At 37.9% G+C, this 11,458-nt stretch overlaps 1 protein-coding gene across 1 annotated transcript; it reads right to left on the bottom strand.

Annotated features, from left to right (window-relative positions):
• Nucleotides 1–5,616: 5,616 nt before the first annotated feature.
• LOC116415279 (uncharacterized) lies at nucleotides 5,617–8,508 on the bottom strand. Its single transcript, XM_086907502.1, has 9 exons — nucleotides 8,409–8,508; nucleotides 8,130–8,329; nucleotides 7,818–8,060; nucleotides 7,373–7,663; nucleotides 6,700–7,286; nucleotides 6,482–6,621; nucleotides 6,339–6,357; nucleotides 5,945–6,169; nucleotides 5,617–5,809 (listed from the first exon to the last, which is right to left on the bottom strand). The coding sequence occupies exons 1-9, from the start codon at nucleotides 8,506–8,508 to the stop codon at nucleotides 5,617–5,619; spliced, it is 1,998 nt and encodes a 665-aa protein (XP_086763628.1).
• Nucleotides 8,509–11,458: the final 2,950 nt, after the last annotated feature.

Raw genomic sequence — 11,458 nt, 5'->3', positions numbered from 1 at the left:
AGCGCTCATTTAATATTTTTAGAAGATCTGTTTCTTCTTTGGACCAGACCGAGGCTCTAGTGGCTGGACTAGTATTTCCCCGACTTGTGTTCTGTGCTCTTTTCGCGTTCCTTATCGCAGGATGTCTATGTAGTTCGTGCATAGACAATCCTTTTTGCGATAGGAACGATTCTTCACAGGAGTCACATTTAAATTTTGCAACACCTTTATTAATTTGGGGTCCCTTACACTTAGGTAAGTGACATCTGCAGCCATGAAGTTTCTCAAAACTTTTAAGGCATGCAGCGCACCTCCATATTATTTTCCCATCTGGGTGTTGCGTATCTCGGTGTTTGATGAATTGTGCTTCCTGGAGGAATCTGATGTCTTTTCCATCTTTTGAGCACCATTGGCACTGAATCTGCCCGTTCAGGGGTAGGTCCATTATGCATTCCAAGTCGTTTTCCGTAGGGTTGCCGGGGTCGTTACCAGTGGCCCTTCCATCATAAGCGGACAAGTCCGCCACGGAGGCCCCAGGACCGGGAGTCCCCGTGTCCGAGGCTTTACTTCTTTCTGCTATTGTTAATGTATCGATATGGGGAGTTAGAGTGTTCCCCACACTTTTTCCATTAGTTGTCCCATTCATTGTCAACTTTTCCTTCTGTTATGGGTGTTCTTCTTATTATTGCTTTTTTATTTAGGTTCCTTTCTCGATCTTTGCAGACTTGGCACTCCTTCTAATAGAGCGTCGATGAACTTTTGGAGGAGGACGTTTGCTTCTTCCTCTGCTATCGATTCCTTCACCGCCATGCACTCTATTTCTTTTTCGATTTCTCGAAGAGGGTTTTCCTCGTCGAGGTGATTTGTCCTGATTTCGTGTATGAATGGCTCTTTCCAGTTTATTTGAGCCGTTCTTAGATTGTTTCCCCCTTCTTCTTTTTCTGTGGCTGATTCGTATATACTTTCTTCTGAAGAGTCCGAAGGGAGCCATCTTGGATCTCTTTCGTTGTCTATGTTGGCCACATTTGTTGGTTCCTGAACGGGCAGGAGCCTCCTTTTGTCGCTTATTTGTTTGAGTGTTTTATCGGGAAAATACTCTTTGAGCGCTACATTTGGTTGTTTAAGATGTTTGTAGCGCTCATTTAATATTTTTAGGAGCTCTATTTCTTCTTTAGACCAGACGGAGGCTCTAATGACTCATCTAGTATTTCCCCGATTTATACTCTGTGTTCTTTTGACATTTCTTATCGCCGGATGACTACGTAATTCGTGCATAGACAGTTCTCTTTGCGATGGGAATGATTCCTCACAGGAGATACATTTAAATTTTGCAGCATAACCCTTGTTATTCTGTGGTCCTGTACACTTGGGTAAGTGTCATCTACAGCCATGAATTTTCTCGAAATTCTTGAGGCATGCAGTACCTCCATATTATTTTTCCTTCAGGGTGTTGCGTATCTCAGTGTTTAATGAATTGATTCTCCTGGAGGAATCTAATGTCCGCTCCGTTTCTCGAGCATCATTGACATTGAATCTGCCCGTTCAGGGACAGGTCTATAATTATTTCCATTTCGTTGTCTGTGGGATTGCTAAGGTCGTCGTCGGTGGCTTTTTCGTCTATAGCGAACAAGTCCGCCTCGGATATCCCAGATCCGGGAGTGCCCGTGTCCGAGGCTTTTACTCTATTCAACATATTTAAAATTTAAGTTTGGGAAGATAGAGTGTTCCCTACACTTTACCCATTCATTGTTTCTGTTGTTGTCCGGTTGTGAGCGCAGAGCCGCCTAAGAGAGACAATAGTTCCCTAGCCACCAGACTTAAGACAATGTGTAAGTTTGAAAACTTTCATTTGGTTAGAGCACAAATACCCTCTATAACGCCACCTTTTGCTTTTATTTTAACACGTTTGTCGCCACATCACCCATATATGGGTGACGGGTATGCTTCGGGGGCCCCGTCATCCATATATGGGTGACGCTTTCTTTTTACGAAAAATAAGATTTTAAATCGATATTTTGAAAAAAAAATTAATGAAAATTAAAATTAAATTTTATTTTATTAATATACAAAATAAAAATATTAAAATATTTACATTATACTATATTTTTTATTAATTTATATTTACATTATATAATGAAATTAAAAATTAAATTTTATTTTAAAATATACAAAATAAATATATTAAACTATTTACATTATATTATATTTTTTATTAATTTATATTTACATTATATAATGAAATTTAAAATTAAATTTTATTTTGAAATATACAAAATAAATATATTAAACTATTTACATTATATTATATTTTTTATTAATTTATATTTTTTATTAATTTAATTTATATAATGAAATTTAAAATTAAATTTTATTTTAAAATATATAAATAAAATATAATAATAATATATATAAATAAAATTAATATATATAAAATAAATATATTAAACTATTTACATTATACTATATGTTTTATTAATTTATATTTACATTATATTATGATATATTATGATATTCAATTAAAACAATTCAAACACATTTGTAGTGATTTTGAACATTTAGGACAATAAGTTATAACTTTTTAATATTTCTTCTAGCTTTTTAGCGTTCGACAATTTATCTTTTCTTCCGATAGAATGTACATTCTTCTTATAGGTTTTTCTTGGTAATTCTTACGAATATCTAAATAATGAGATATTTTTTTTATTTTATTTTTTTTATTGTTTTATTGTTTTTTATTATTAGTATTTTCCGAGAACAGCCATTCTCTAACTAAAAGTTCTCGGAATTTTCTTATTTCTATTTTTTGGTTTGTAATTTTTTGGTATACAATATATGCATTTACAATGGTTGTTTCCAAAAGGAAATGTAATGCCAATTTACGATACCACTTAATACTTTTTCGTATCGTTGTTGCATATGACATTTGATTTGATCATTTCTATCAACCATTATATCGGTTTTCCTATTGTTATATGCAATTACCGCCAATGGTTTCTTTTTTTTTAAGGACGACCGCGATGAGTCGAATCAGATCTCAAAGTTATAATGGGTGGATGCTTCGTTGATTCTAACATCGCGAACATCTCTCCATGTTAGCATCACAATACCATTGAGATCTTCCCGTGCTATCATTTTATCTCTTTTCAGTAAGTGAAACATAACGAAATTTGGCACATATTTTTTGTTGAAACATACCGTTCCAACAACATGTGTTTTAGCATTTAAAAACTTAAATGCTAATTCATAACTTGTATAAAAGTAATCCATAAATAAAGTGCACTCTTCATTTGTTTGCAAATTCAATACAAACGTCTTCGGCTATGCCAACTTTCCTTTTTCCGCTTGCATCTCTTCCAGTATACATTTTTGCGGACCATGTATATCCTTCGGTAGAACAAAGTTTAAATAATTTGATTCCATATTTATGGGATTTAATTGGTATATATTGTCTAAATACTAATCGCCCTCTCCAAGGAACTATTGTTTCATCAACTACAATATCGTGGCCTAGTGAAAAGACTTTTTGATAGTTGTTTGTCAGTATGTGTATGAGTGGTAAAACTTTTCCAACTCTACTATTTTGTTGTATGGTTTCATTGTTTGTAAAATGTAAATTTGACAATAATAATTCAAATCAATTACGAAATATTTTGCTGCGCGGAAATGGAAAATTATAAATAGGATCCGTTGACCAACATGTAATAAGCGGTGTCTGTACTAGAGCCATCCAAATCATCAATGCGATAAATATTTTAATTTTTTTGGAAGTGGTAGATTTCTATCTATTCAATCAAGCGTGATCGGTCATTTCACGTTAAAGCAATTTTTGTTCAGCATATCTATTAGTTTCTGTGACTAAAAGGCTTATTATTTTTTCATCCAAGAATAAAAAAAAACTTCACTTGGGTTCATGTCAGATGGCAAATCCAACAGAAAAGCCCACTTTTTTCAGTGAACGAAAATGACTATCGCTTGTTAGTAAACTCGTTCCACTGTATATTGTCCAAGGAATCATCAGCAATGGTTAATTCCTCTTCTTCATTTATAGCAAGCTCTTCTAACATTTCGTCAAGGTCTTCACTTGCATTTCCTCATCATCCGAACTTGAACTTGATAAAATTTTATTTGTAAACTTTTTTTTAAAATTCACTATTTCTTCATCACTACTTTCCTTACTATCATTTATATTTTTATAGTGTGCTAACATTCTAATTGTATTTTGGTAAACTATATCGTCACTAAATTCTATCTACCTCGTCTATTTCTATTCTAAGTCAACTGCAAGACTATCGCGAGTTTGGTTGTTGTTTTTTCCTAATCCTTACTTTTCGTGAAAATGCATACAAAAAGAGGTTGGAAGAACCAATCATCGCGTTTGAGGGCGGTTTCGAAGGGTGGAGGTCAAGATTTTTCGCTGGCTTTCACGGTAGTCTATCGCATAGCATGCAAGTGTGACTTGTAAAGTGGCCATTGCCTGGTTTTCTTTGTTAAATTAAAAATCTGGAAAACATTAAGAAAATCATGCCTGCTCATAAATTACTGTTAGGTTATTAGAGATATCCGAATTGTTGAAAATAAAGGCCAGACCTGACCGCTTTACAAGTGCTGTCTCGCTCTAGTTTGGTTTTCCGAGCCAGCAACATTTGGGTCCCGTGAGGAACTCATCGAAATCACGCTGGGCGATGAACGTGTTAAGAAATTCAGCATTAGTGGCTGACAGTCCATTCGCTTTCTTAACTAAGGATAGGTGGATTCGCTGCTCCCCATCGGTGTTCTTGCCTCGTCGTAGCCAAACTCTATGATCCTCCGATGAGAGATCGATAGGCATTCCAACGGACCACGCGAAGAACTACGATTTACATAAGAGGTTATGTCTCCGTAACTATAATTCTTAAGAACCCCGTTTCACGCATCACCATCGCTTACGCGCCGCACCTCTTTGGGTCGTCACTAGCCACCCCAGCAACGCGCCGCCACAAAACAGGCAAGCGACGTATCGCTTTGCAGCACTAGCGGCATATTGCTTTTCGACGAAGCGCAACGGACCACGCGAAGAACTACGACTTACATAAGAGGTTATGTCTCCGTAACTATAATTCTTAAGAACCCCGTTTCACGCATCACCATCGCTTACGCGCCGCACCTCTTTGGGTCGTCACTAGCCACCCCAGCAACGCGCCGCCACAAAACAGGCAAGCGGCGTATCGCTTTGCAGCACTAGCGGCATATTGCTTTTCGACGAAGCGCAACGGATGGAACACATAGGCAAACCGTTGACTCATTCTTGTTTGTATACAAAGGACTGGCGGTGTATTATTTTTAGGCTCAGATGGAGGCGGCATAACGGTTATATAATAAACGATAATTTGTCAATACAGTTCCAAAATAATATTGCATGTTACACCTAGTTGGAGGCGGTATTTTAGAATCAGCACCCACGTAGTACTTGTTATCGAAGCGCCTGCGACGGCTTACTTTGTAAAAATGGCGTGATAGTTGCAAACTTCATATCCGCTGTGGTGACGTTGATGATTTTGCGCAGCACACTGGGCAGAAATCATATTGCGTCAACACTCTCGAGGGCCATCGCAATTCTTTGTTTTAATTAGACATTCGGATTCTTCTAATCCATATCAGTTATGAGTTGAGCGTTGAATGGCGACCGAAGAGAGCGACCACGATGACAGAGCCGCCACGGAAGCCTCGCAGCAAGGAAGACCCGCGAGAGGCCAAAGCACGGGACCGAGATCCTGGGTGCGAGGTACAAGACCATGCCCCGTTCAGCTCGCTCAGGCCCGGCACGTCAGCCAAACCCGCTTTTCGACTAAGCCTAATACGCTTCGCTCTTCAGAGCCAATCCTTATTGCGAAGTTACGGTTCCAATTTGCCGACTTCTCTTATCTGCATTAACCTATTTACTAGACTATCTATAGACTATATAATCTATAGACTAGAGACTCTTTACCTTGGAGACATGCTGCGCGACACCTCCACGTGGACCTCTCCTGGATTTTTAAGGTCGCTATGAACGCTTGGCCGCCACAAGCCAGTTAGCTGTCCCTGGCCGCCAGTCCCTGTGGTAACTTTTCTGACAAAATTAGGAACGGGGACCTTTTCGGGAGGCGCTCTTAGCCACACGCCGTAGCGTGTGTTGTCCAGGGAATGCCTCGCGGAGGCGTCGCCCCAGGTTCTATATAATAGAACCTGCCCCGCGCCCTATACGCACAATAGTGCGTCAGGACTCGCACCGCTCGGTGTAAAAGGCCGAGACGGGCTAAGTGTCAATCAGCTGGCAGCTACCTTGTCGTATTATTATTTTCGACCATAAGTCTCGTTCGTTGGTTAATATTTAAATTGGCCTTGCGGCTTCGTCATGTGCTGTAAAATTTAATAAATTAAATAAATTAAATAAATTAAATAAATAAATAAATAAATAAATAAATAAAGTATATAAATAAATAGAGAGATTATAATTTGTATATGCTTTTGCATATATATATGCATATCATGCGTGATCGTAATCCAGGAATTGATTTGCCATCACAATTGACGATCGGAGGGCAATTAGCGAAGCCGTCAGGGCATGCTTTTTCTGGAGCTCTAGGACATTTAGATTCCCAATAGTGGCTCGGGGTACTGCCCCTGTGCCCCCAATTACCACCGGTAGTACACGGCCTTTATTTGCGATTAGTTTCCTTTTTAGAGGAATTAACTATTAACCTTTCGTATTTATTGTATTTTTCGTTATGAACCTTCCTTAGGCAGTCATTGTTCTCGTATTGGACGGTTATATTGACTACGTAGACTGTGTCATGGTCTTTTATGACCATATCGGCTCTACACATTTCCCCGTTCACCACGATTTCGGGCTCCCTTAGAATTGTATTATTTTTGGGGATATTGTTCATTATTAAATCGCAAATTTCATCGTGCCTTCTTCTATTCTCTGGTTTTTTGTGTGGGTGCATAGTCCCAATATGTGTCCTAGAGTCTCGGCCTGAACGCCGCATCTCTGACAGTTCATTTGTATCTTTTTTTGCTCTTCGGAGTGCGACTCTTGTTCCATATGTATTTGTTCTTAATCTTAGTGCGTCCAGATACCTAGACGGTTTTAGTAATTCGGGGTTGTACAGCCATTCGTTTCCGATTCTATCCCCGAAAAATTCTTTTATGCCTTGTCCTTGCGAGGCTAGCTGTTTCCATTTGTCGGTATCCGCTCTCTTTAGTTTCTTTCGTGCCGCTTCAATTTCGTCAACTTCACATGGCCATTGCAGGTTTATGGATGCTGCATACTTGTTGATAATTTCCTATATAATTGCCCATAGAATGCATTTTAGACTACTTTGTCATCCGACATTGTCATTTTTATTCTTTATTTCTTATTTTTGCTAGCTTGACAATGTTTGCCACCCGCTGTACACCCAAACCACCATGATTTTTGTTTATGTAAATTATGCCGTCGGTTGTAGACGAATGGAGGTGTAGTATTTCCTTTATTATTTGTTTTATTTCGTGGTCTATTTGTTCTAGGGTGCCCAGCGGGAGGGAATTGGCCACTAATTTGTGGATATATCTGGGCAAGAGGTAGGTCCTTATTAAATTGACCTTCTGATGCGGCTTCAGTTTTAGGTTTTTGACGCGCCTTTCTGCGTCTGCTATTTCTTTGACTGAGATTTTGCATATTCTGCTCCACGGGTTAAGCGTGATTCCTAGGTATTTGATTGCCTTCCGGGTCAGCGTATGGTATGCTTTGCTGATCCAGTGATAATTGTGAATTACCTGAATCACGTCTTGTTTTTTTGTAGAATTTGAAACCTGGAGCATTTATCTGCGGATACTTCCATTTGGAGGTTGTTCAAGTATTCATATAATAGCCGATTTTGTTTATCGGCTATATCTTTATTCTTTGCTAGGAGGACAAGGTCATCTGCGAAGGCGAGAACTGATACATTCTCGCCTCCGAGTTTTACACCTTCCGTCGTCTCGTCGATTATCCCAATTATGGGGTCAAGAGTCAAATTAAAAAGTAGTGGCGACAGTGGGTCTCCCTGTTTAACTCCTCTCAGCACGTCCACTGGTATCTTGATATCGTTTTTACAATTTATTATTGTTTTACATCCTTCGTGGATGTTTTTTATGTAATTATATACAAGCGATGGAACCCCTTTTGCTTTTAAGCCGTCTCCTATCGCGCTGTGGGGGACCGTATCGAACGCTTTTGTAATGTCGATGATTGTTATAACTCCACCTAGTTCCTCTTTCATTTTGGTGAGGGCATCGCTGAGGATGGCTATATTGTTTTTACAACCATCCTCTTTTGTGAACCCCTTCTGTCTTGGGTGCTGCCTCACTTTAGATCGTATTTTTATATCGATCATAGCCGAGTACATTCTTCAGTAGAGACCCGATGGTAATTGGTCTCCAGTTACCAACTTCATCCACGCTTTTTCCTGGTTTAGGAATAAGCGTGGTACGGTTGATCTTCCACTGTGCTGGGTATACTCGGTGCAGCATGAAGAGGTTACACATTTTAGCGAATACATGCAATGCCCCTTTTTTCCGGAGGTGGAGTTTCTTTATTTGATCCGTACCAGCAGCGGTATCGGCTTTTATTTTCTTGAATTTATTTATGAGGTTCCCTACCGAGATAGGGGACCATATGTCGTTTGTTTCAATTTCCATTTCTTGTTATTTTGATACCCTTATGGGGTCCCTCTTGGTCTCAGAGTTTCTCGTATAGTGGATGAACTGAATCAGCCTCTGGGAGGTTGACTGTGACGCTTTTATTATGATCACCCATTAGTGCCAAGTCCAGGAGTTTTCTTGGGCTCTTTTTGTATAGCTCCTGGTGTTTTGCGTATTGGTACCTTTTTCTTTTGTTATGGGTGTTCCTTTTGTTGTTTTTTTGTTTAAGTTCCTTTTCCGTTCTTTTGCTACTTGGCACTCCTTCTAATAGAGTGTCAATGAACTTTTGGGGGAGGATGTTTCCTTTTTCCTTTATTATCGATTCCTCTTCAGCCATGCAATCTATTTCTTTTTCGTCTTCTCGAAGGGGGTTTTCCTCTTGCTTAGGCTTAATAGAATCTATCACAATGGAAGCTAAACCGCATCACGCTCACCTCAAAACCGAGAAAGAACGTTGCGGAGGCCTATAGCAACAGGATCAATATTTAGTAGAATATTTTCATTAATAGTGGATATAAGAATAAGAAACTAAATAAAATAATGTAAGTCAAAAAAATTTCAAAAAAGACCAAAAATAATATTGAAAATATATAATATTTTGGTGAAAGTGAAAGAGAGGAGCTATTGCAACGATTATAGAGATATCGAAAGTATTTGATCTCCCATACTGCGTTCTAAACTTGAGGCGAATTGAAAACAGAAGCCCAAATCCAATGCGATAAGGTACACAATTTTCTAAGGAAACTGGATATGAAAGTTGCAATTAACAAATGCTCTTCTTTTCAAATTGTCAAGGATAAAATCTAAAAAGGATGACATCTAACGAATCTACAACTAAAAATGAGTGATGACCAAAAGATACCATTAAATATCTTGGAACTGAGATCCATGGAAAGGGTTACACCAAACCTCAATTGAAGAAATCATGAACGTAGTAATGAGTGTATCTAAGATGCATTAAAATCGCATCAAAAAATAAATTTAATTCATATATTCCTTCTGCCCAGATACATATATCGGCTATATGTACATATATAGCTCGCCCGCCATTGCTGAGACACCTGGACCGCATAGATAAAGAAACAATGATAAAAAAATCCTTCACTTACACACAACCACTACAGACAGTTTATTATACACAGAAAAGATTATGGAGGTCTGGGCATCTAAAAAGTAGCCAACATAGTAAAATTAGCAAAAATAAGGAATGCCTTAAAAATAATGGAATCTGAAAATCAAGCTATATGCAAAGTATACGCAAGGCAGAATAATGCAAGAATATGACGAGTTCATAGATCTATAATGGCCAGCAATACTCGATCAGATCGAACCAAATGAATAATTTTAAAAAAGAAGAAAACAGAAAAATTGGGAAAAACAAAAATTACAAGGTCAGGATATCCGGGAATTCTTCGGAGATAAGGATGTTGGTTATACAACCCGAAACTATTGAAGCCATCGATGCATTAAGATTAAGGACGAACATGTTTAAGACGTAATAGTAAAACATGCGAATAATAACCTAGATCACTTTTGCAGAAGATGCGAAGTGCAAAGCAAAAAATTGGCTCATATCCTTGGAAACTGCATGCAACGAAGCCAAGGAGAATCAAAAGATATAACGAAATATATCATTTGACAATGGAATTACCGAAGCATACAGCAGTCTTCGAAGAATCGACTGTTAATGTAAGAGGAGAACTGCAGAAGCTCAATTTGGTGATTAAAGACCATAACAAGATTTTCGTAGTAGACATAATGGTAAGGTACAAAGACAAAAATTATATTAGAAATGTTTTTAGAGAAAAAATAAGGAAGTACAAGGAAATAGCAGAATATATTAGAGTAAAAATCAATGGTTTAAAAGTAAAGGTAATTCCAATAGTAGGATGCAAAGGAGCAATACCAAAAGATACAAAGCAAAATATAAAGCTCCTCGGTCTATCTTGTAGGAATGTAAAAACAGCATCATTAATATCTTCTTCCGCACTTCAATCGAAATTGCAAATCAGTTCATTGACTATGAATAAATTCTGTGATTAACAAAAGTTAAGAAGAAAAATCGAAAGATAAATAAAATATTATATATATGTTATATATATAATATGTTATATATATGTTATATGTTATATATTGCATGAAAAAAAGCAACTGCCAACTGACTTAAATATAACTAATAAGCCGTTTAGTTTCAGCTCTTTACACCGAATGATGCGATTCCTAACACACTATTGTGCATCTAGGCCGCGGGGCAGAGCTCGCGCAGTGAAACTCCGCTGCGCGGAATTTGAGGTGATACCTTTGTGAAGCAATCTCTGGGAAACACGCTTCGGTGTGTGATTAAGATCGTCCTCCGAAAAAGTCTTCACTCCTAATTTTTCGAGACTTGTAGATAGATTTTTTGATGGTGGCCGCTGGAGCGTGGATTCAAATCAAATTATATAATTATATAAATTCTATATAAATTAAATATTATTATATTATGCTCTTCGAGGAGGGTTTATCCTCGGAAGTCCGCCGCGATCCTTCTGATCGCAGACGCATTAAAATAGACAAATGCCTCATCATATTAGTGAGGCGCACGAATGGATTAACAAGATTCCTTTTGATTCTAGATTCCCTTTCTACTCTGGAGTTATTGCAGGATTCAGGACTATATAGTGGCAACAAAATATTATAAGTGCCACAGTGCTAAGTATTGCCGCAGTGAAAAAGAAATCTGCGGCTATTGTGCAGCGAAAGGACATATCTTTAAGAACTGTCCTAACAAGTCAAAGAACTCCGTCTATCACCA

The sequence above is a fragment of the Apis florea genome, unplaced genomic scaffold (genome assembly GCF_048593485.1).
Source record: "Apis florea isolate Af1SG1 unplaced genomic scaffold, ASM4859348v1 contig_1634_pilon, whole genome shotgun sequence".
Classification (NCBI taxonomy): Eukaryota; Metazoa; Arthropoda; class Insecta; order Hymenoptera; family Apidae; genus Apis; species Apis florea.
This window is presented reverse-complemented; position numbering and strand designations above follow the sequence as displayed.